Source organism: Colossoma macropomum, unplaced genomic scaffold (assembly GCF_904425465.1).
Source record: "Colossoma macropomum unplaced genomic scaffold, Colossoma_macropomum, whole genome shotgun sequence".
Lineage (NCBI taxonomy): Eukaryota > Metazoa > Chordata > Actinopteri > Characiformes > Serrasalmidae > Colossoma > Colossoma macropomum.
The window spans coordinates 13,234,518-13,260,736 of NW_023494806.1; the positions used below are offsets into that span (position 1 = coordinate 13,234,518).

The 26,219-nt window shown below is 40.6% G+C and overlaps 2 protein-coding genes across 2 annotated transcripts; both read left to right on the plus strand.

Annotated features, from left to right (window-relative positions):
• The first annotated feature begins 1,644 nt into the window (after nt 1–1,644).
• On the plus strand, nt 1,645–26,030 carry fam169aa (family with sequence similarity 169 member Aa). Its single transcript, XM_036599108.1, has 17 exons — nt 1,645–1,765; nt 9,353–9,488; nt 10,695–10,794; nt 10,898–10,983; nt 11,139–11,310; nt 11,402–11,581; nt 11,671–11,793; nt 11,911–12,023; nt 12,444–12,474; nt 12,645–12,744; nt 12,846–12,939; nt 13,108–18,490; nt 18,638–19,536; nt 19,665–20,902; nt 20,959–21,484; nt 21,570–21,812; nt 21,862–26,030. The coding sequence occupies exons 2-17, from the start codon at nt 9,354–9,356 to the stop codon at nt 24,472–24,474; spliced, it is 12,036 nt and encodes a 4,011-aa protein (XP_036455001.1). The 5' UTR covers nt 1,645–1,765; nt 9,353; the 3' UTR covers nt 24,475–26,030.
• On the plus strand, nt 19,516–20,927 carry zgc:194398 (midasin AAA ATPase-domain containing protein). The gene has a single exon (XM_036598175.1). The coding sequence runs from the start codon at nt 19,632–19,634 to the stop codon at nt 20,904–20,906; it is 1,275 nt and encodes a 424-aa protein (XP_036454068.1). The 5' UTR covers nt 19,516–19,631; the 3' UTR covers nt 20,907–20,927.
• Nucleotides 26,031–26,219: the final 189 nt, after the last annotated feature.

A 26,219-nucleotide genomic window follows, 5' to 3' on the forward strand; every position in this document is an offset into this window, starting at 1 on the left:
AAAAACTCTATGGTTCACATGGATAGTAAGTAAAATTGCTATATTTGCACTGTAGACATTGTGACTTCTGGTTCCTATCACCACCACTGTAAAGAAACCTGAGAAAGTTTCTCTGCAATGCACCACTTCACATCAAACCACTCTAAATGACTCTGTTTACATCTCAATTATTTAATTATGCAGGCTTTTAAAAAATGGTGAAAATCTCACTGAAGAGCATCTGGAACATTATGAGTTTCCACTCTGTTTTGCTTGATGAATTCAGTCTGTTATAATCCCATTTAGAAGCTGTTTCTCTGACCATTTTTAGGCAGACTACAGGGTGCAGCAATAAAAGGAGAAACCTCAACCATGTGTGGAGAAGCTCTTGAGAAGGAAATTAAAATGCAACACAATACTGACAGAAAACCAGACTAAATCTGTTGAGTACAATGAGGACAGAATTTGTGAGAGACAGGTTACACCAGGTTAGGGCTTCAGCGACGGGAAATCTTTGTGTTTATTATGAGGACCAAACGTGAATCATATCAGTTTGTCTTGTGAATCGTGAATTCTTAGGTCTCTGCACATTTGACTCCCAGTGATGTAACCTGGTAACAAATGATAGATAGACAGACAGATAGATAGACAGATGGATGGATAGTGCTTTCACAGTGCCCCAAGTAGCAGATGGATGGATGTCACGAGCCTGCTGCTCTTGTATGTCTTGCAGCAGTATAACCTGTACTGGCAGGTGTTCTGACTGCAGCCTAAGGGGAGGTTGGTCAGGAGTCATTCTGAGAAGCTGGTTACAGCAAAGCATTGTGGTAAGTGCAGTATTTTATGCATCAACCCTCTGAAGAATCTTTGTCAATAAAACATGGACTTCTCAAGCTCTGAAGCATTCTGAAGAACTGTTCCAGAGAGCCTAACTTAATACTTGCCGATAGAACGCTGCTGAAATCCCCCTTTATATCCCCAGCCAGCCAAATGCAAGTCTTCTCAATGGGAGAAGAGACAGAAGACATTCATATGCTTTTTGGCTCAAAATACGCAGCACTTAAAAGCCTACAAACAACCAAACACTTAAAGGGTTCACTTTGCTTCTATAGGGTGATCTTTGCGAATTCAGAGGAAGGAAGTTGTTGGTAAAAGAGATCATGACATTTTCTTAGGTAGGGCCAAAAAGCCTTCCGTTTGGTCAGGCCAGTTTCTGAACATATGCAAACCCTAAGTAACTTTCTGCTTGGGCGACCCTGTCTCTGCACAATTTTATTATATTGTATGCTAGAATAAAAAAAATTAGTTAAAATGCCCATATCATTGGAAACCGAGTTTTCCTTACTTTTTTGAAATAAGAGTTTGATGTGGTGTGTAAACATTCCCCTTGTGGCTCAGGGGGTCCCTAAGGCACTGATCTGCATCTGGTCTGTCTGCATTTGCTACTCAAATTGTCACAGCTGCGACATTCTGATCCAGATTAAAAAACGGTTTAATTGTTTATTACATAACAAGTGTTTACTCTTTACGGGCTGGCTAGCCGAGAATGTCCAATATTCCAAATTTAGGACGCCAAAAGGCTTTTAGCGCTGATGTTATGTAATGCGATTGCGCCTCTGCCGCTGCTGTGCGAGTTCCGTCTGTTGCCAGTAGGCGGCGCTGCGAGGCACACGGACTCTCGTCTGAGATGAGGCTCCCACATAATATTACTATCACGGGGGATTACAGCTCCAAATAAATAAGAGATATAAGAGTTCATCTCGAGAGAACAGAGAGGATTTTCCAGGTATGTCTCCTTTGTTCCGTGTGTTAAGCGTGTTTATTAAGCGTGTACTAACAGCTTGTGTCTTTTTCTCTATTCACAACAAAGTGTTATGGCGCGATGTGCCAAGAAGGCATCAGCGCTCCGGATTAGTGTTCGCTCAGAAAAGCTCTACTTGCCCCACATGAGTCCGGTTCACGGAGTGCGTTGTTTTCTGCGGGATCATTTTATACTGTCCATTAGTTTCATTTCATTTTCAGTCAGTCTGGTTTTTGCACCGGCGAGTTTTCATTGCGTCCACAGCAGCTGCACTGTGGAGACACTTTTTGGTTAGACTTTTAAATGCCACGAGAGGAGAGGATTGCATTTGCAGTTCTTTAGTGGAAGATCATTGCATTTGCATGTGCATTTGCAGTTTTACTGGAAAAGTGCCCGGTAATGGCTTTATTGCTCTTGAGGTCAGAGTTGGGGTCTGCGTGGTTTGTATGTTGTGTCCCAGAAAAGTGCGAAGAGTGCGCACAGCTCTGAACTACTATGACCTGCGCAACAAAGCCCAGCTCACTTTTTTAAAGGACGGAACGTGGGAAATAGAGTCGCCTGAATTGTTCACACCTCCATGCCCAGACAGATGGTAACTCGACGGAGCAAGCAGACGTTTTAGGGGAGAAAAATCACAAATCTGTCTCGTTTTGCGAGTATAACCGTGTGGCTCTCACAAAACCGAACTTTAGTACTACTATAAGAAGCTGAACGTTTTCTATAGTGCTGTATACATCACTGATATTTTCAGTGCTGTCTGCCTGTGCAGTGCTCTGAACCATGACTGTCTGAATGTACTGTAATATTCTTGCAGAAATTCCTCTGTTATTACTGCAATTCTTTTTCATAAGGGTGGCATTTAATTGCACCGAGTGTTGGTGAGATTTAACTGGTATTCTTGTGTTGAGAGTGTTTGTGGTGGGAGAGAACAGCCTCTGCTACACACCCACTCTCACTCAGCGAGTGCAGTATGGCCGCCCCTCGTCTTCATTGTTGCTGTTTCAGCGCCTTTTCAACTTTGTTGCTCTTGGAGCGCAGAGGTAGTGTTTTCAGCCACGTTTGGGTGAAAAAATGTCCCCTAAAGTGGCTAAAGGGGTTAACAAAGCACGCACAATGCTGCGAATCTAACGTCTAAATGAATTCCAGATGTCTCAAATATGATACCTGAAAGCAATGGTTGGCCCTTTCAGTGTATTTACTTACTTACTTACTTACTTAATTGTGCTGATGTCAGATACTCTATTCATGTGGAATCAATGAACACATTTGAATTTATTCAAAGCACTTTCACAATATGAACTGCGCCATTTAAGACCCTCCTTTGTAGGCCTGCTAATAAGTTATGTAATAAACCTCTAATTACCATGAAGCATATTAGTAATGCAAAACATGTGGAGAAATGGTCAAGAATAAAAGCAGAACATACTGGCTGTTTGTTTTGTTTACATGTACGCATGTAAAGTTCTTTACATTTGCAATAGAAATGTTCGGCCACATAGGTTTTTTTGCATGTTATGTGCCGGTTTGGTGTTCTTGTTGCCTATCTGGAGTTCTTGTTCTCTTGCTTTGCAAATGTATGTAGCTGGCGTTTCACAGCATGCTACCCCTGAAGTGATCGAATGAATCCAAATGATAGGCTGGAGAAAGTTTTTCTAATGAAGTCCATGTGAAGCTGACATCGGCTCTCAGCCTTGGGGGGTGTGGGGGGGGTGGACTTTGCGAGCTTTGCGGGTGTTGGAGTCTCTGAGTTAAAGGTACACTGTGTTCTTTTCCAGTGACTTACATTCACTGGGGCCTTGAGAATTACAGTTTCCTCAAAAAAGCCAAACAAAAGTCTGGACTTTCCTATGTAGTGCTGTTTTCAGCCAGTTAATACCTTATAAAAAGACATGAAGAAATCCTAAGCTGGACAAAGGCAGCCATGGAACATCCACAGCAGTTGATTATTGTGTTAAATGCACTCTTCAGTTAGAAACCTCACAGAACAGTTCAGCTAATGGAATTGGCTTTAAATCTACTGTATGGTATAAAGGAACAGAGTTGTGCTCTGTTAAGAAGTGACAGTGGAACAGGACTGCAGAAGTGCGCCACAGTGCAGGAAGGAGCGCTGGTATTGAGTTCCTCTTGCCCCGCGGGTGCGCAGGGGTGGAGGGAGTGAGGGAGTGTGTGGCAGCTGGTTTTTCAGCGAATCCAAACACGCTCATGCACACGGGCTTGATTTTCTGCCTCACTGGTAATATCCCCTGACAGGGGAGCCATTGACTGCAACAGGGCTGATTCACACACAGCATACGCACGGACTGTTTTCACTCCGACACTCCAAAACACAGGTACACATCCCCTTTCTACTGTACAGACTTATTGGGGAAGTCTACCATTTTTTTTTCAAAATTTTTGCATAATTCAGTGGTTGAGTAAACAAAGTCATGTGAAATGTTCCATTCTAGAGGAATTTTGAGTCAGAATTGCCCACAGTGGTCAGGGTAGGAACCAGGGGTCACTTTGTCTACAACATAAATATAGCCATTTTTTTATTATTTAAAAGTGAACCTATGCTTGTGTTTAGAGTTATTATATATAATGCTGGTAATGGTAAAACAGTGGTAAATCTGAAATCTTTTGGGACTAGTTTTCTTACAACACCCTGCACATACACTTTGCCCTGCATGTATTTTCAAAAATACGTTTCAGGCAAACCTATCGTAAAACAAGGCCGCAGCCATCAGGCAGCGTATTCGTGACCATTTCATGTAATATCTTTTTCTCAGGTAGTTTTTAAGCACATTAAAGGCTTCAGACGTCCGGCTCCTGTCACCTCTACTGTGAACAGTTCTGACACTTTCTGTAGAATAGTGCATTTCACATCAAACCACTCATTATATAATGTAATTATTTGTAGATGTAGAAGTTTTGAAAATTTGGTGGAATTTCCCTTTACTGTGCTGTCTTACAACACGTTTTTCACTGTCAACAACAGTTGATCAGTTGACGCTAAACATTTCTAGTCAAGTGTGAAAACTGTGTTACTTCTGCGTGTATGATTGTCACCGAACGAAAGCACTCTGTTACTTCCACACTTATAAATAAGGGTGCCAAAAATGGTTCCTTGGAGCAATGCCATGGAAGAACCACTTTTGGTTCCCTAACAAACCTTTCAGTGGATGGTTCTTTGAAGACATGTTTTTGTAAACAAATGTGAGTTTAAGTTACCTTTACATAATGTCAAGATTTTGTACCAATTATGGGTTTTTAAAAAAATCATACATCCAAGCAAAGAACCATTTAGGAACCTTTATATGACATACGAACAAGCAGTTGACGTAGAAGAGCCACTAGAAGTGACTCTAAACTTACTGAACAAGACAATGGGAAAGGTCAGAGGGTGAAGCCTTCTTTGTGTTTGTTTGTGGGTGTGTGTCTGTTATGTTAGACCACTCCCACAGCTATACATTCCCCAGTTCTTCAACTGAAGCATGTATACGTTTACTATACCCTTCCTCCACAGCCTCCTGTAGAATGGCCTTATACACCATACATCTGCTGTCAAACAGTGAGTTCAGTGTCTTTAGTGTGAAACCCATAAATATATAAGCTGTCGTTGAGGAGGGGTGTGTGGCTATCAGACATCACACTTAGATCTTTGTCTGACCAACAGAAGGAGAGGTATGCCAGTTAACATAAGCAGAAAGGGGTCCCGTTGTTTTTCTTAAAGACGTTTACACTTAGCTGTGAAATGGCTGCTGAAGGCTGCAGACTTTTACAAGTGAAGAACTGTATTCCAAGTTATTCTGCGTTAGTTTCCATGTTCACTGCAGGCCAATTGGGAGCAACACTAGCTTTGTGAAATCAACATGGAAATTATATTTCAAGAGGTAAAAAGAGATCTCTCCAATAGGAGATCTGTGGGCCGATGACTATATCTGATATTTTTGCCAATACATAAACATTTATAAATGTAGAAATTGAGACTACATCTGCCTGGATTAGAATCATTCTGTAGGGTTACAAATGCAGTAAAATACCAAAGTGTTAAAACTTTCTGATCTTCCAGAGTACATTAAATATGGCATAAAATACTGGTTTAAAATATTGATCAATTCTAAACTCTGTCCAGTGAAATTATTTTTTAAGCAGTGATCTGCTGATAGCTGTCTAATTCCGATATCATTGTGCATCATGTCACCACACATGCTGTGTTGTGTTGGTTGCTGGCAAAATAAAAATATTGTAAAATCTTTTTGAAAATTTAATCATTAACATGCTCTCTGATACTAATGCTGGCTTTACACACTCAAACTTTCATGCAACTTTAGTTGCTTGAAACCTACATGAAACTAAATTGCTCTAGAGTTGCACAGTGTAAAGCATTCTGCACCTCATTTGAAACTTGGCCACAACAGTTGCATGTGTCTGGATTTCATGGAACAAGTTTCATTATAGAGCTGATCAAAACACTGATAACTCATCATGTGACCACATCAAACAAAATACTTTCAAACTATTGCTTTCACCAGATTAATGGACAAGAAAATAATAACAGAAGATGGTTTATTGGTTGAAAAGGCAAAAAAAGATTGTTTTTTAGACAGTTTCTTGAGACAACAAAGTTTCCGCCAATGGAAGGGGAGAAGGAAACGCTGCAAATATGTAAATTACCTCTCACAAATGACTAGCAAGAACTGTATGGCTTGGCTGTCTGATAGAGTAACTGAATGTGTTACATCCAACTTTGTTTTTGTATAGCTTCGAGTAACGGTCAGGTTGCACTGAAATGATGATATGGGCAGCACACAACTAGTTAAATGAAAGTATCACTGTGTAAAGCCAGCCTAATAGAAGTGTTGTTTTCTAATAAACACGGTCCTACACGACTGCTCATGAATGCATTACCTAACTGCAAGGTCAAGAATTTGTGTACTGCTTGTCGTCACACTGGATCCAACTTTGCAAGTACATTTTGATCACAAAACCCTGTAATTATCTTCAGCAAAGAGAAACAATACTCATCAGTTACTTGAAGGATCCAGCAGACAGGTCTAAGGTTGAACGCTCCAGGTGCACAAGGCTATTTGAAGTGCTTTGTATCTGCAGCTGGTATGCAGGAACTCACTGATAAATATGGGTGCTGATTAGAAATGGTGAAAGGGGTGCTAACATGCAGCATTTTTTAGGTCTGAGGAGAAAAGGGCCGAATGTCTGTCTCACACTGTATGTGCAGAAATGAACTAGATTGGTGCATTACTCGTTTTCATACTGGGCAGTTTGCATAAGAAAAACCCCTCAAGCCCCAAACGTTTCCTCAAAAAACAGCCTGAAGCTGAAAATGAGAGAATGAGTAACATTCTTCATAAAGGAGAAAAGGCTGAGCGACTCTTTGACTGAATGTGAGCCATTAGCAGCCATTTTATAAAGTGATATAAAATTTTGATGTTAACTAAAGAACGGTGCAGGCATATGTGTGAGCTCATGGTTACAGACCGCATCCGAAGTAAAACAGATTTGATAAGCTTAGGGGGATGAGGAGGAGATGCAGAGATAGATGTAGAGTTTTCAGGTTTGCCATCTTGTGTGACTTATAGCTGTAGTTTGATGAAAACTCCCTTGAGGCCTAAAATTAAACAAGACAAAAAATTTAGACAGGAAGGTGGACGGTGCACGTAAACAGCTTGAAAACAGGTAATGGCAAATGTGCTTAGGTATGAGTGGAGGGGTGGAGTGTGGGTGTGGTCTCTCCTCCAAATTGATGTTGTATAATGCCATTATGTAATTTTAATAAAATGGTTAAGGAATGGAGCAATGCATAATTTAATGCTTGTTATCTATCAGTCCTACTCAAATTAAATATCAGTAAGATTATTTGACAATAATACGAGCATATCTGTATAGATGATCCACTGTCAAGCCCTGCTTGGGCCTTATTTTTTCATTACGGGGGACAACTGCCATTTGGCTCTCACTGGCAGGGTTTCACTGCACCAGAATAGTCAATATGGTTCAAACCAAGAAATCACAAAATGAAGGGGAGAACTCAAAGCATTTGCTGGTTGTTTGCTGTACCAAAAGTGACAAAATTTTTATTTATTTGGGAAAGAATGAATTTGTGAAATTTTATCTGAAATTTTTGTGAAATTTAATTCTTTCGCATATCAATCAATCAGTCTTTCACATATAGGGTGTAGAATCGCACCTGGCTTCCATGCACATAGTTTTAGGAGTATTTGGCTTATTAAACAAAAAGACTTGAAGGAAACAGCAAATGTTGAAAAAAATCAACACTGCAAAAAATTTTGAATGCTTTTGAGGATGATTTTTTCACTTTTTAGCTGGCTACTGATGACTTTAACTTTTACTTTAAAATGCAAATAAATGTAGAGTGCAGCAGAGGTAATACAGATAACTGGTATATGGGGGGACTGTACAGTTCAGATAATTGACTAAGATAATTAATGTGCCCCCAAAAATGCCCAGGGCCACACCAGTTATGTCTGTTTTGGATTTGGGCACAGTCTTCGACACTAACCAACCAATGTACTGAAGGACCTTGTAGGTGAGGCCTCATTCCAGAGAGGACCATGTTTACTGCAGTATTTGGGTGAACTTTACCTTGAACAGGGAAAAACCGGTTTGTGCCTGCTTGAGGCATTGTGAGGCTTTTATGATCATACTGAAAATGTGGTTATGTCGGCATCGAGCCAAACTGTAAAAGCACTTAAAGCTTGACAAATAAATATTTTCGGTGTTTTGCTCTAACTTCTTCCAGAGAATATGTGCCCGATTCTTTGGTCTAAGAACATGTAACTGCAAATGCCCCAACTTACTGCCAGTTATAATATAAGATAATGGGCATCATTTTTCAGTTTTTGTCATATTCTGTTGAACGATGCTGCAGTTTTCTGAACCTGTTGAATTATTAAACAAATAAATCAGAAAACTTCAGTGCTCACTCTTCTAAACTACTGTTCAAGCTAACTGTACAGTAGCTTAAGGACAACAGCTGTTGAATCGTTTGCCTTTAAGTGTCTGATGCCTGTCAGGTTGAGCCAAAAAAGCCCTTACATTTTTGGATAAAAGGGCCATATGTCCAAAGCACATTAACCTCTAACAAATGTGTTATAAGGGCACTCGCCTCTTCTTGGTATGTGAAAGAGTTGGGTGACATGGCATTGCTGCAATTTTAAATGATTTCTTTGCTTTATACATTTTAAAGCTTTAAAAATATCAGACCATCTCTAACCAAAACCACCAGTGTCTCCCTGCCAGCTGCTTTGTCTCCCCTGAGTTAAAGTGTTCAGAGTTCATGTGATTTGGTGGGAACCAGATTAATTATTGGCCTCTGTATTTGGTGTTTTAACATGCTGATTTATCTGTCTAATAGTGTAAACGCATTCTATTGGTTGCTGTTCTTTGAAAACAAATTTCTGATGGATGACTCGTCATAAAAGTTTATTTGCAATTTCATTTTACAAGGCACCTAAGTATAGGTTATGAAATGGGATTCTGAAATGATTGATTTATAGTATTTATGTCTTGTAATAAATTTGTAATGCAAGTAAAATTGTTTTTCTCCCTCAGGATGGAATTCCCAGTGGATTTATTGGCCACTGTGGAGCCTGAAGTCCTGGAGCAGTCAGCGAAAGACTACATGTTTAAACTGCTCTACAGAAATCCAGAAATACATGAGTCCCTCAGCTTACCTGACTCCAGTGAGGTAAGAAGCATGTAATTATTTAGGGTCTGCAACAGACCCCTATGTTTCAGCCAAGAAATATTTGTGTCCAGTGTTGGTTTCTTTAGTTTTGCCCTAAAAGCAGTAGTAGTTGCCAAAGCCTGAAACTGATCTGCACATTAGTTCATTCTAAAGGTGTTTAGTGGGATTGAGGTCAGGGCTCTGTGCGAGCCAGTCAAGTTCTTCCACACCAAACTCCCCCAACTGTGCATTTATGGACCTTGCTTTGTGCACTGGGGCTCAGTCATGCTGGAACGGAAAAGGGCCTTCCCCAAACTGTTCCCACAAAGCTTGTTCCCACAAATGTCTTGGCATGCTGAAACATTGAAATTTCCCTTCACTGGAACTAAGTGGCCTTGGCAAAACAACCCCACAGCCCATAGGAGGGATTATGCAGTCAGGCAGGTAATGTTCTCCTGGAATGTGCCAAACCCAGACCCGTCCATCAGACTGCCAGATAGAGAAGCATGATTCGTCACTCCACAGAACACGTTTCCACTGCTCCAGTACACCACTCCTCCCCCATTTTGATCTTAGGCTTGTGTGTAATTGCTCGGCCATGGAAACCCATTTCGTGAAGCTTCTGATGCACAGTTCTTTTGCTGGTGCTGCTTCCAGAGGCAATTTGGAACTCTTTAGTGAATGATTCAACAGAGGATAAGCACTCTGTGCCCCACTCTGAGTTTGTGCGGTCTACCACTTCGTGGCTAAGTTGTCGTTGCTCCTAGGTGCTTCCATTTCACAATAATAGCACTTACAGTTGACTGGGGCAGATCTAGCAGGACAGAAATTTCACAAACTAACTTGTGGCAGAGGTGGTATCGTATGACAGTGCCATGTTTAAAGTCACTGAGCTCTTCAGTATGACTCATTCTACTGCCAGTGTTTGTCTATCGAGACTGTAAGGCTATGTGGTTAATTTTATCCATCTGTTAGTAATGGGTGTAGCTGAAACACCTAAACTCAATAATTAGGAGGGGTGTCCTGGTACTTTTGTCTATATAGTGTATCTTTTGATCAAGAGTGACTGAGTGGATATAACAAGCCTTGGAAACAAACTGTGCTTTACAATTTCAAATAAAGTGGTGACTGACATAAGAATATTTAGTAACGTATTGAGTATTTTTTAAAATCTATCGATTATATACTAAATTGATAAAACTTGTCATTTTTCACTCCATGCTATAGGTTGAAGTTAGCCTCTGTAATGTGAGCTTTGTGCCCTTATATGGAGTTGACGTTAAACATAAGATCCTTGCACTGTTCTCACCAGAAGACTGTTTCAAAGGTAACAAGAATGCAAGAAAGAAGAAGTAATTTTAACAATTATACTACTGAATTATTGATAACAACAACAGTGTAATGTTTTCTACTCTGTCTGGTCTTGTCAGCTGTTGGACTCTATCTGCAGGGTCAGTGGTGGTCAGCTGAGGATATTCTTAAAACAGCAGACCCCTCAAGAACAGGACTGCTCGAGGTGCCTTGAAAAAAGTTATTGCACCTGCCTCAGAAGTTATTGTACATGACTGACATCTACAACCCAAAACATGCATTAGTATAAGATTATTATATTATTAATATCAATAAAAATAAATAGTAGTGATGTTAAAAACTATTTTTTTTTAACCCCAGGTCAGAACACCTGGAGAGAGGATCGTCCTGTATGTTCTCAATAGGATTATATACAGAACGAAGGAGAAAGCCAGTGATGACATCCACTTCCTGTGCCATGAAGAACATGAAGTTGCCAAAATCTTCTGGAAAAATGGCGAAGCCATTGGCTTTTACTCAGTCAAACCTGAGGGTACCACTGGTCTTTTAAAGTACCAAATCTTTAATATGTTTCGAAGTTTGTTTTATTTTGCCATACTTCCGCCATTCACTCTCATCAACAGGCAGCTTATGCAACAGCTTCGTGACACAGTGCTATCAGCTTCCTATTATGGATACCATATTCATCAGGAAACGTCACCGTGGCAATGGATATGGCCTACAAATGCTTGAAGACTTTGTCAGGAGTTTTAAAAAGGATTGTCTGGGTTTGAAATACCCACTTTCACCAGCAATGTTTAAAGGTACCTCCATAAACCTGTCACGTCACAAAATGTAGTTTCTGATTGGCTTTATTTATCCTCTTACATATAATTCTAAATTTGTTTTACAGTTTGTAAAAACTATCTCAGCACTTACCCAGCAAACAAAGAGCTGCTGTGGGAAGTAGAGGGTATAGGAGGTCCTTTCCAGAGAACTCTAATAGCTAAGAAGCTACAGACAATGGCGCTGAAGGGTAAGATGGAGTCAAATTAAGATTAACTCAATTGACTGAGCTAGATTAAGTGATTAAATTCAAATGAACATGGACATAAGTTGGTTTTGTTTAATTTCAGCCTTAATTTCTTAATAGGGGATCATCAAGTTGTGGGCAGGTTGAATTTTGAGACAGAAAGCACTGATATCCCAATGGAAGAAGTGAAGACACAGATGCAGAAAACCATGGAGTACACTGTAGAGGTTGTGGTATGTAACTCTATAGCACTTATTAATATTGAAGGGCCCATATAACTGAAAGCTAAATTTTCCTAATCTTTTTTAAATAAAAGATGGATATATACATATAGTATATATGATATAGTATGTAATCACTAGTAAAGTTATATACATATCCAAACTGAACTGCTTTTGAATGAGACAAAATACAGGGCAGCCAATGAGAAAAGAGGGCATTTACATAAAGGCACAGAAACAAAATACTCTTGTTTTATTGTAATAAACAAAGAGAAGCTGGAACATGATATTGCAAAAATGAATTATGACCACTTTTGATACATAAACTCACATAAACATCATAAGTTGATCAATATGGCAATTCTCACAATACTATTACATTTTACAAAAAAGATCATCTAACGTTGATGTTAATCCATTTTCCAATTTTAGGAGGAGGTTGTCCAGATCAAAATAAGAAAAGGCAAGTAAAAAGGTTGGCCATGTCGTGTGCCATGGTACATGACCGTGGTCATGTGTGCTGTGGTACACCATGGCACACTATACGTTACATCCACCCTTCTTTTTTAAATGTGAAAATTTCAGAAAGTAGTATCTTGCCAAGATCTTACTATCATTCTCTTAATATTTTAGAGGTGCAGGACACACCTGTTACAACACGTGGCCGAAGCAGCAACCTGAAACGCAAAAAGCTTGGAGAAGACTCTGGAGTGACAACGAACAAAATCACTAGGTTAGGTCAGATTTATATTGTAGATAATAACTAAACACAGAAAGCTTATTTTCATTGTACATACTGTTTGTAGCCCTAATTTGAAAATATGCCTGATACAGGGTGGAGGACATTGAGGCTGCAGCTCAGTCTCCAGTGGAGAGGATGGCAGAAGTTGTCAGAAGTTCTCTGAATGCAACAGAGGCTAATCTTAAGGTATGACTAAGTGCTACTTTTCAGAAAATATCCATATCCTGTTGCTGCATCTTCACTGATGTGATTATTGGACTGATCCAATTGGTGGAATTAATCCAGCATCATTGGTCCATTTTTGTTGTAGCATATTTTTAAGAGACTTTGTAATGTACCATCTTATTTTTGCAGGAAACAGCTGTCACTGTGACTCATGGTGAGGAAAATGTAATGGATGTTACTCATGTTCAGTGTGAAGAACACAAAGAACTGACCACTGAATCTAAAGAGAGTGTGCTGGAAGTTTGTGCTCTAACCAAATCTATCACAGAGCCAGCGACAGTAGCTCCAGAGGAAGCTCTGGAGAAAACAGAGTTGTTCCAAATGACTCCTGTCGCAGAAATCCAGAGTATGAAGAGCAGTGAGGAAACACAAGTTGTGAAATCGTTTGAAGCCACTGTTGGTCCGGTTGATGTTCAACCTGTAGAACTTCAGCAAGTGGTAGAGGTGGAGATTGTTAAGATGACATCAGGAATCGAAGAGGTAAAAGAAAAAACTGAAGAGATTACAGGGACTGAAGATGGTAAAGGTGAGGTTGAGGAGGAGATATCTGAAAAGACTGTGGTAGCTGCAACTAGTGTAGTAGAGGAAGCAAGAGCAACATGTGAAGAAATAACATGCATGCAGAAACCTAGCCAACAGACAGAGCTTGATCTTAAACCAGTCATTATGGAAGAGAGTACAACCACAGAAATGATAGTCCTGAGAAAAAGCAGTAGAGTAAGCACTGCAACCCCTCAGTGGAAATCCACTCGCCTCCACGATGAACCTCAGGTGGCCAGCAAACCGTGTCCATCAGAGGCTAAAGCTGCACCCAAACAAAGATCCACACGAAGGAGCAAAGCAGTGCAGCAGGAGGAAAGTGCACAAGCAGTTGTCCAACCTGAAAATGAAGAGGACCAAGGAATGAGAAAAGAGGCAGAGAAGAAGGAAGAAGTTGTGGACATAGTCAGAGATGCTAATGAGGCATGTTCAATTCAGAGTAAAATCACAGAGGAGACAGATGATATGAATGAAGAAGTATTAACAGAAAAAGATAAGGGGAGTCCACAGGATGCAGTTTTAGAAGGTGATTTAGAAGAAGATTTTAAGATAGATGGTGATAAAGTAACAGCTGAGGAAATATGTCAAGAAGGGAAAGAAATACAAAATGATTCAGAAATAGAAAACAGGGAGGAAACTTCAGTGAATTATGTAGTAGAACTAGCAGAGGTACAGGACAGTGAAACCTCTGAAGAATTGTCAGAGCCAGAGAAACTGCCGATTGTGGCTGGAACTACAGACGAAGTTCCAGAGGTTGAATCAGTTGAAAAAGAAAAAGCAGGGGGAGTAGAGGTAGAGAAAATAGCGTTCAGTGAAAATGTGGTTGGTGGTGCTGAAGAAAGAGAAGAAAAGAATGAAAACATGGAGATTGAGGAAAGTACTGTAAACGAAGCTGGAGTTCCAAAGCTTCCTGTGACCGAAAAGGAGCACATGGAAGAGGTGCAAGAGGAGGAAAGTATGGAAGACACCAGCATGGTTCAAGAAGGCATATCTGAAAAGAAGAAGGAGCCTGAAGTTCCAAAGCTGAGTCATGATAATGAGGTGAAATCAGAAAATAGGACTGAACTGATTGAAGAGGAAAATCCAGAAAAGGCAAGCTCATGCCCAACAGGGAAACATGATGACAGTCAACGATCAAACAATGCAACCCTGTTAAGACGCTCTCAAAGATTTAAAGATCAGCCGCCAGAAGGTGAACTGACAAGAGTTCTCAGAAGTGGTACAAAATCAGTCACAACCATTTCGAAACAAAAGTATGTGCAACATACCAAAACTGTGAAGCAACAAGAGGAATGTGCCCAAGCAGAAGGTGAGCATGAAGTTGAGCAGAAGGAAGACATTATGGAGTCAAACACTGGAGTTGCAGAGGGAGAAAAAATGGAGACAATAAGATTTACCAGTGTAGAAGATAATGAATGTGTAATAGATAATGTTGAGAAGATGAGCTCACTGGATAAGGAATATTTCGAACCAGAAACAAGTGAAGACCTCAAGGAAGTGGAAGACAGTTCACAGTTTAAAAATAAGATGAATGAAGAAGACCAAGTGACAACCAAAGATGCATCTCTTGAAGATGCAGAGACAAGCAGAGATGGTACAAAAATGGCAGTGATTGAATTTGATGATACTGAAGTTGTGAAAGATACTGAAATGGAAGTTGAAGGGAAAGCAACACTACAGTCTGTTGGAGCGCAAGAGGAAGCAAGAGAAATGGCACAGAAAAAAGAGGTGTTGCAGACACAATCTCTGGTTGAACAAGCTGAAAAAGAGCAAACAGATAGTGAGAAGTTAGTGGAAATGGCAGATATTGAAAACACAGTGATGACTGAGGTTATAGACAAAACTGGAACAGAAGAAAACAGTAAAGAAAAGATGGAGAACGAGATCAAAGCTGTATCAAAGGATGAAGACACAGCTCCAGAGTTGACTGATTCAGACCAAGGCTTGATTGAGGTAGTGCAAGAAGAGGGACCTCTGAAAGAGAGCAAACCTCTTCGAGAAATTCCAGGCAATGAGGAATTGGAAATTGAAGACATCAGTAAGCCAAGTCATTGTGATGAGGAGAAGAAATCAGATAACTGGACAGAACCGATTGAACAGGAAGATTCAGATAAGGCAGACAATTCAGGCTCAACAGGGAAACATGCTGCCAGCCAAAGATCAAACCACGAAACACCATTAAAGAGTTCTGGAAGATTTAAAGATCAGCCTGTAGAAGGTGAATTGACAACAAGAGTTCTCAGAAGTGGTACAAAATCAGTCACAGCCATTTCCAAGCAAAGGCATGTGGGACACACAAAAGCTGTCAAGCAGCAGGAGGAAGAGCCAGCCACAGAAACGGCACAGAAAGAGGAATCCACATCAGATTTCACACAGCAAAAAGCTGCTGTTGTGCCTCCCTCCAAACAAATAGGTGACAGTGAGACTGCTGATGAAAGATTACTGTCTCCAGAGGAGAGAAATCAAGAAGTAGATAAAATAGCAGGTACTGATGAAAATCGAGAGGAGAGAAAAGAAGAGGTGCAGCAGACAGAATCTCTAGTTGAGCCAGCTGAAAAAGATCAAGCAGGTGAGAGTGAGACTTCTGTTGGATCAACACAGTCCCAGGATGGGCTGAACAAGGCTGATGTTGCAGAGAAAGAAGATGCATTTACAGAGATGGAGGTAGAGGAATCCATGACAAAAAGCCTTAAGGAGCAAGTTGGAGAAGGGGATGCAGGTAAGATGCTGAAAACAGACAGTGAACAAGAAGAAAGTGTGTTGGCAGAAGAAAAACTGAAGGATGACAGAGCAGGAGAGATCATATTAGAAGAAGAATCAGGTGTAGCAGTGGCTGAAAATACAGCAGAAATGTGTACAAGTGAAAGTGAAAAACATCAGAAAGAGGATCAGAAGAGTATAACAGCTGGCCACGAGGAGGCTGTCCAGGAAAGCTCACCTGAAGAAGAGACACCAATTATCACCAGCAGAAGCCTCAGACGGAGAACAATAACAGTCATGTCAACGCCACAAAGAAAATCTAAACATCTCCGAAAAACAGAGGTGGACATGGGAGAAAATGAAAATGTAGTGTTGGTTGAGGTTACAGACAACACTGATAAGGGCAGCATTGAGGAAGCAGAAGAAAACAAAGATGAAAAGATGGAGGCTGAGGGTGGTGCTGGATTAAAGGATGAAGACAGAGGTCCAAAGTCAACTGATACAGATCAAGGCCAGATGGAGGTGGTGCAAGAGGAGGAACCTCTGAAAGAGACCAAAATTCTTCAAGAAATTCCAGGCAATGAGGAAACAGAAATTAAAGAAGTCAGCAAGCAAAGCTGTAGTGATGAGGAGGACAAATTGGATAACTGGACTGACCCAATCGCAGAGAAAGATTCAGATAAGGCAGACAACTTAGGCTCGACAGGAAAACATGCTGACAGCCGAAGGCCAAACTATGCAACGCCATTAAGACGTTCTGGAAGATTTAAAGATCAGCCTGTAGAAGGTGAATTGACAAAAAGAGTTCTCAGAAGTGGTAGAAAAACAGTCACAGCCATTTCCAAAGAAAAGTCCGTACGACACCCCAAAACTGTGAAGAATCAAGAGGAAAGTGCACAAGCAGTAGGTGAGCATGAAGTTGAGCAGAAGGAAGCACACACTGAAGCTGCACAGGGAGAAAAAGTGGATGGAGAGAATAGTGAAAATTCAACTGACAGTCTTCAGGAGGAAAGCAAAGTGGAAGAGGGAAATTTAGAAGCAGAAACAACTCATGACCATGACCTCAAGGAAGTCAAGAACAAAATGGAAGATGGTTTACAGAATGAAACAATCGAAGATGGTCAGAAAATAGTAGTTGTGGATCTTGATGAAGCTGAAGTTGTGAAAGATGCTGAAATTGAAGTTGAAGGGAAAACAGGACCAGAGCCAGGTGAAGAGCAAGTGGAAGAACCAGGCACAGAAATGGCACAGAAGGAGGATGGGGAGAAGGTAGTGGAATCCATGTCGGATTTCACACAGCAAAAAGCTGCTGTTGTGTTAGTGGAAGTTCCCCCTAAACAAACAGACGACACTGAGACTACTGAGGAAACATCTCAGTCCCCTAAAGAAGCAGATCAAGAACTGGACAAACCAGCAAGTACTCAAGAAGACACCGAGGAGAACAAAGAAGAGGAAGAAGTGGTGAAGCAGACACAATCTCTTGATGAACCAGCTGAAAAAGAAGAAACAGGTGGGAATCAGACTTCTACTGAAACATCACAGTCTCAGGAGGCAGACTGGCTAAACAAGGCAGATGCATTGGCAGAGAAATTGGTAGAGGAACCCATGACAGAGGAGCAGGTTGTAATGGGTGCAGATAAGATGCCAAAATCAGGCAGTGAACAAGAGGAGAGAATGTTGGCAGAAGAAACACTGAAAGATGACAGAGTAGGAGAGATTACATTAGAAGAAGAATCCTCTGCAGCAGTGGCTCATAGTGCAGCAGAACTGCGTACAAGTGAAAGTGAAAAGCATCAGAAAGAGGATCAGGAGAGTAAAACATCTGGCCATGAGGAGACTGTTGAGGAAAGCTCATCTGAAGAAGAGACACCAATTATCATTAGCAGAAGCCTCAGACGGAGAACAGTAACAGTCAAGTCTCCACCACAAAGAAAATCTAAGCATCTCCAAAAAACAGAGGTGGAAATGGCAGAAAATGAAAATGTAGTGTTGGTTGAGGTTACAGACAACACTGATAAAGGCAGCATTGAGGAAGCAGAAGAAAACAAAGATGAAAAGATGGAGGCTGAGGATGGTGCTGTATCAAAGGATCAAGACAGAGTTCCAAAGTCGACTGAAACAGACCAAGGCCAGATGGAGGTGGTGCAAAAGGGGGAACTTCTGAAAGAGAACAAAACTCTTCAAGACGTCCCAGGCAGTGAGGAGACAAATATTGAAGACGTCATGAGCCAAGTCATGGTGATGAGGAGAAGAAGTCAGATAACTGGACAGAACTGATTGAACAGCATGAGTCAATTAACACAGACAACTTAGGCTCAACAGGTAAACATGATGACGGGAAAAGATCAATCTATTCAACTCCATTAAGACGTTCTCAAAGATTTAAAGATCAGCCTGTAGAAAGTGAACTGACAAAAAGAGTTCTCAGAAGTGGTAGAAAAAGCAGTCACAGCCATTTCCAAACAAAAGCATGTGGGACACATAAAAACTGTGAAGCAGCAGGAGGAAAGAGCACATGCAGTAGGTGAGCCTGAAGTTGAGCAGATAGAAGAAATCATGGAGAACACTAGAGTTGCAGAAGAGGAAAAAATTGAGACAGTAAACGCTGCCAATGAAAGGGATAATGAAAAACTGACCGCTCTACAGGACAGAGCCCAGGAGGACAGTGGAGTGGAAAAGGAATATTTAGAATCAGAAGCAACTCATGACCATGACCTCAAGGAAATGGAAGATGATTCACAGAATGAAACAACTGAAGGTGCTAAAAAAATAGTAGTTGTGGATCCTGATGATGCTGAAGTTGTAAAAGATGCTGAAATAGAAGAGAAATCAACACAACAATCAGGTAAAGAGCCTGTTGAAGAGCTGGAGGAGGAACGAGCCACAGAAATTGCGCAGACAGAGGACGGACAAAATGTAGTAGAATCCACGCCAGTTTTCACACTACAGGAAGCTGCTGTTGTGCTTGTGGATTTTAACAAAGTTCCCCCCAAGCAAACAGGTGACAGTGAGACTACTGCAGAAACATCACAGTCTTCAGAGGAGGGAGATGAAGAACGAGATAAACTTAGTATTAGAACGAGTAAACTAAGTATTGAAGAAAACCGAGAGGAGAGCAAAGAAGAGGAAGAAATGATGAAGCAGACAGAAAGTTTGGTTGAACTAGCTGAAAAAGAGCAAACAGGTGAGAATGAGACTTCTACTGAAACAACAGAGGAGGAGATGGGGGTAGAGGAACCCATGACAGAAAGCCTAAAGGAGTGTGTTGTGGAAGTAGGTGCAGATAAGATGCTGAAGACTGCCACTGAAAAGAAGAGAGTATATTGACTGAAGAAAAACTGAAGGATGACAGAGCAGGAGAGATTACATTAGAAGAGGAATCAGGTGTAGCAGTGGCTGAAAGTAAAGCAGAAATGTGTACAAGTGAAAGTGAAAAACATAAAGAGCATCAGAAGAGTGTAACAACTGGCCACGAGGAGGCTGTCCAGGAAAGCTCAGCTGAAGAAAAGACACCAATTATCACCAGCAGAAGTCTCAGGCGGAGAACAGTAACAGTCATATCAACACCACAAAGAAAATCTAAACGTCTTCAAAATACAGAGGTGGAAGTGGCAGAGGATGAAAATGTACAGATGACTGAGGTTATGGAGAAAATTGATAAGAACAGCATTGAAGAAAAAGAAGAAAACAAAGATGAAAAGATGGAGGCTGAGGTCAGTGCTGTACCAAATGATGAAGATAGAGTTCCAGAGTCATCTGTCATAGACCAAGGCCAGATGGAGGTGGTAGAAGAAGTAGAACATGTGAAAGAGACCAGCACTCCTCAGGAAATCCCAGGTAATGAAGAATCAACAATAAAAGAACTCAGTGAATCAGATCTTGCTGATAAAACAGAAGTTGCTGACAGTTACCCTGCTAAAGTTGTAAAAGATGCTGAAACAGAAGAAAACAAAGATGATGTGATTGAGGCTGAAGACAGTACCATATCAAAGGATGAAGACAGAGTTCCAGATTCAACTGATACAGACCAAGGTCGGATGGAGGTGGAGGGACCAGCCGTAGAAATGATACCTGGACAGGTTGAGCAGAAAGCAGAGGAAGCCACAGCAGGTTTGAAACTGCAGAAAGCTTCTGTTGTGCTTGTGGATTTCAACAAAGTTCCCCCTAAACAAACAATAGACAGTGTAACTGCTAAAGAAGCATCACAGCCTCAGGAAGAGTTATGCCAAGAACTTGTTGCGTCTGCAGATATCGCATACATAGAGCAGAGTAAAGCAGAGGATGAAGGTATGAAACAGACAGAAACTCAGACTGAATCAGCTGAAAAAGAACAAGCAGATGAAGACGTAGTGAAAATTGCAGAAAGTGAAAATGTAGAAACATTTAAGAATAAAAGTGCTGAGGGCACTTCTGAAATAAGAGATAATAATGATGAAAACATGGAGACTGAGGGAGATGGTGTAAAAGAAGATGAAGACAGAGTCCCAGAGTTGATACCAGAGGTGGAACCTGTGAAAGAGACTAGTACTCTTCAGGAAATCCCAAGTAAAACTCAAATCCAGGAGCCAAGTCAAGCTGATGAAGAGAAACCAGACACTGAAACTGAAGAGGAATTTTCAGATTTGGCACACAAAGCAGACAAAGAAAACAAGAAGACAATGAAAGACCAGAAGTTGGAACCCCGGTAAGGCGTTCTAGACGATTTGCAGATCAGCCCGCAGTAAGTGAATTGACTACAAGAGTCCTCAGAAGCTCTGCAAAACAAGTTAAAGCCACTCCCAAGCAGAGATACACAAGGCAAACCAAAGCCATGGTGCAGAATGAGGAAAGTGAACAAACAGTGGATAAGCCTGAAGAGAAAAGGGAGGAAATTAAGGAGTTACAGACTAATGTTGCAGAGGGAGAGAAAATGGAGACAGTTACCACTGAAGGGGCTACAGAAAATCTGATTACAACTGTAGAGGGCAGGGTTGAGGAAAATGATGAATTAGAACCTGAACAAATCGAGGAAAGTGTGGTGGCTAAAGATATCAGGACTGAACAATGTTCAGAAGGCGACAAAGGTACAACAGAAGATGAGGTTGAAGAAGCTGTGGAGGCAACCACAGATGAACAGAAAATATCAGATCTTCATGTTAGTGACATTGCAGAAGATGCTGAAATGGAAGCTGAAGGGAAAACACCAGCACGGTCAGTCACAGAGCCTGTTGAAGAGCAAGCAGAGGCACCAGTCACAGAAATGGCACAGAATGAAGATGGGCAGAATGCAATCAAGCCTACTTCAGCTTTCACTTTGCAGAAAGCTACTGTTGTGCTTGTGGATTTCAATAAAGTTCCACCTATACAAACAGATGACAATTGAGACTACTGAGGAAACATCACAGTCTCAGAAGGAGTTGGATAAGCAAACAGATATTGATGAAGACAGAGAGGAGAGCAATGAATATGAGGAAGAGGTAAAGCTGACAGAATCTCTGGTTGAATCAGCAGAAAAAGAACAAACGGTAGGGGATGAGGCTGCACATCCTCAGAATGAGGAAGGCCTAGACAAGGCTGATGTTTTAGAGGAAAATGAACCTCTTGCAGAGATGGCAGTAGAGGAGCCCATGACAGAGAACCTACAGGAGCCAGTTGTGGACGTAGGGTGCAGATAACTCACTGAAGACAGGCAGCGAACAAGAGGAGACTGTGTTGGCAGAAGAAAAACTGAAAGTTGGAGATATTACGTTAGAGGCAGAATCCACTGCAACGGTATCTGTGTGTACTAATGAAAATCAGAAAGACGATCAGGAAAATATAACAACTGGCCATGAGGAGACTGTCGAGGAAAGCTCGCCAGAAGAAGAGACACCAGTTATCACAAGCAGAAGTCTCAGACGGAGAACAGTAACAGTCATGTCTCCACCACAAAGAAAATTTAAACGTGTCCAAAAACCTGGGGTGCAAGCAGATATTGGAAAAGCTGAGGCAGTCAAAGATACAGATGTAAGCGAAGCTGAAAAAACACCAGCAATATGTTTGCCTACAGAGGTCAGTACGCCTGAAAAAGCTGTGGAAGATCCTTGCGAACATGGAGAAGTGACCTCTGAAACAGAAACACAAGAATGCATTTTAGGGGAGCAGGGGACAGAGGCATTGGTTGCTCATGAAATGCCTGAAATTAAGTTAAAAATGTTGGCTGATGAGGGAGATGCCGTTATGAAAGAAAGTGAAGATAAAGAAAAGGGAGAAATGACATCAGACACTGCAGTCAGTGCTGATGCAGAGGCCACTACAATAGAAGCAGAAAAAGTATTACAGGTGAAGAGCACTGAAGTGGACCATGAAAAAGATGAGAATACAGATGAAGAGATGGTTTTACTTGTGCAGGACAGTGTTGCTCCAGAAAAGGAGTTGGAGATACCAACTGGTAGTCCAACAAATTTGGTAATAGAGGCCACTACACAAGCAGAGGGAATGGTGGAAGGTGAAGTGGATAGCCTTGGAAAGGAAAATAATCAAAATTCAAGTGTGACTAAACCTGCTCAAGAGACCACTGAAGAGGAGGTCTCAGAGGAAGAAGGGGAGCCTATTATGACGAGGAATCTCAGAAATAGAACAGTAACAGCCAAGTATCCAATGCGAAGAAAATCGAAACGTCTCTGTCAAGAAGTGTCAGAGACACCTGTTAAAAACCCACAGCCCGAGAAGGAAGCAGCATCGGTAGAAGCTTCAAATGAAAGAGAAACAGTGGAGCCCATTACAGCTGTTGAAGAGAAGAATGAGATAAAGATTACAGAGACAGATTCAAAAGATGAGAGTGAAGATGCACAGGTGGCCTCTGAAGAGATGAGCAAAGAAGTCATCACTTTAGAGGAGCAGGGAGGGGAAAACATTGCTGAAACTGATGGAAGAAAAGTGGAGAGGATAACTGGTGGGGAGAATGATATGGTGGAAGAGGTTCCTGAAGATAAAGTGGAAGAGAGGACAACTGAGGGTGCAAATAATGAAAAAGTAGGCATGGAAATCCGTGTAGAAGGCAGTGATTTAATAGATAATGACATGGAAAAAGAACCAGATAAGACAGATAAAGAGGAAGAAGGCAATGCAAAAGCTGAGCAAGAAAATAGTCAAGAGGAGAACATTCTGAACAAAGTTGAGGCTCAGTTGGTTGAGGAAAAGTCTGAGGGAGAATCTAGTTTAGTGAAAGAAAAAACACAGATTAAAGAACCAGAAGATAAAGAGAAGTCGTCAACCACAGAAGAAATTATTGATGAAGTGGAAGAGGCAGTATCGGTTGAAAGAAGGTCACTGAGAAAGAGAACAATAACTATTACAGCCACAAGTGAAAGGAAATCTAAACGGATGTGCAAACAAGATCAGGATGAAACTGAACAAGTACATGTGTACATCACTGAAGATCCTTTGTCTGTAGAGCAACCAGTGATGGAGCAGGCTGATGTGAAGTCACTCGCAGAAGAAGAAACCACAGGTCAAGAAGTAACAGATGACAGTGAAAAAGATGGAGAAACTCTCTTAGAAAAAGTTCAGGAGCAGGAAAATCCAGAGGGTGAAAAAACATGTGGAGAAACAAATATAAGCACAGAGAAAGAGAAGGATGGACCTGAGCAGGCCCAGTCAAGAGAGCTTGTAAATGTGTCAGAGGAAGAAACAGATACTAAGACAGAGGCTCAGGAAGTCAAGAAAGCTGAGGAGGAAGGAGAAGACAAAGCAGAGGCAGGTGAATGTAAGGAAGAGGCAGCAGAGCATGAAAACAAGATCACAGGTAAAGGTGACAGAACAGCTGATACAGCAGAAGAGATCGAAGAGAGTCAAGAGGAGGCAGAGCCAAATGAAAAGAATGATAATGAAATCAGTCTTACTCTAGATGAAAGCTTCACTTTAGAGTTGGAGGAGGAGGATGAAAATAATGGCCCACAGGAAAACAAGGTAGAGGAGGAGATGGAGACTTCATTAATGGAACGTCTAAATGTGGCCTCCACAAAAGAACACATCACATATAAGGAAGAAGAACCTGCTTTGAAGAAAAGACAAGTTCTTCAAGGGAGATCATCAGCAGCAGCTTCACCTGAGCAAAGATCTACAAGGCGGAGCAAGCGATTTCTTATGGAGAGTCAGAGTGAAATGGAAGGTAGGTCAGAGGTAGAGGTCGCTGAAGAGGAAGAGGGAAAAAAGAAACCTCAGCAAAAAAGAAAAGCCATAGTTGACTTAACACCTCGTAGATCTAAACGCCTTGCGAGACCAAAAAGTGTATAGTTCCTAGCCTGCACAGGGCTTCATATGCATTCTTTAAGGGACCAAAATAACACTACTACTATCATTTTTATCATTGCAGTTTTGATATGCAAAATTAAATGTACAATTTTTTATTTCATTTTGTAATTTTCAAATTTTGTCATTTTAAATTAGACTTTTTAATATTTTCAAGATGTTTTTTGATATTTCCTGCTCTATTTTATTAAGCACTTCGAAGGGATTGCTATATAATGGCATATTTCCATTCTTAAATCTTTCATCACAAATGTGAAATCAACAGTGACCCTGTATATACGTTTTTATCAATACGTTCAGGCAGAATAATACATATAATGAATACAATGTGTATACATTATATGAATATATGAATATAGTATGCATTATTTGAAACTCATTGTAGTAAACATAGTTCACTACTGTGAGTTTCAGTACATACAGTGAGTTTACATACAAATTTTCATGAATACAATCGTTCTCCGAAAATTCTAATTGTCCCAGTTTTCATACCCCAAACTGTGGACTGGCCAAGACATTTTTTTTCTAGTTTTGCACAGGAGCTATGAGGCTAATGTAGGTAAAATGTGATGTAAGTGTATGTCAGCCAAAATATTTTATATTAGTATTGTAATATATTAGCATTGTAGCTCCACTGCAAAACCAAAGAAGCAAACCTCAAACATTAAACGTCGTGGCCCGTTGACTAGTACTGGAGTAAGTGGAAATTGTTTTCTGTGAACCATTCCTTTTAATTCTATGAGCAAAATATTACTCCCTTTATTGTGTACAAAACCATTATTAAAACTATTTTTAACATGTTCAGTAGTTTTAGGTTGTAGGTCATTTTCAAGGGGCGTATATCAATTTAAGCTATTTCCTCTGATTCTCTGATCCAGTGTTTGTATAATTAACTGCAGTTAGCTGCCAAATCTATACTGTGAAAATCCCATCACATGTTATCTGTTAGAAATCTTTTTCTCTTGATTCTGACTTTAAAGTATGCTGCAGGTAATAGTACAGGTCAGTGTTTCCCAACCCTGGTCCAGAAGACCCACTGTTTTGCACATTGCACAGGGCAAAAGTGCTTTGCCTGCTCCCAACACACCTGATCCAACAAATCAGCTCAATAACAACCCCTCACTGAGTTGAAGTGGGTGTGTTAAGGCAGGGGAAACACTGGTGTAGGTTATCCACTAGCACTATACACTAGGATATTTTAAGTATATGCACTTAACTGTTCTTATTAATAGCAATTAGTCACAACTGTGAAACATATTTGATCATTTTTTAATTTTGTTTCTTATGTTAAACATAGCACTGTCTTCTGGAAATCACAGCAATTCTTATATCAGTGAAACAGATGTTACCCTTTTGACATTTGTAAACATGTGCAGGTTATGTGCTATTTTCCAGTAAATAAAGTGTAGCATAAATGTTTCTTTTCCGGTACCACTAAGTAGTAGTGGTGATGTCTCTGCTGTTTATTTTCTTTTTTTGTGGTTTGTTATTTCTTGGTTTCTTACTGGTTTTAATAAACTTTCAAACAGATATTTCCTTTGGCTGTGTCTCTGTCTGTGTTACTCTTGCTCCAATCAAATAATCACTAATGTATAATTAAAACATATTTTTCCAAAAACGAGTAGAACTACAAAAGTAGCAGGTCAAAAAAACTGCTTCACTACTGAGTAACAGAACTACAGTGGAACTTTATCCAGCGTCTATCAGCACAAGAAGGTTTGTTAGGTGTT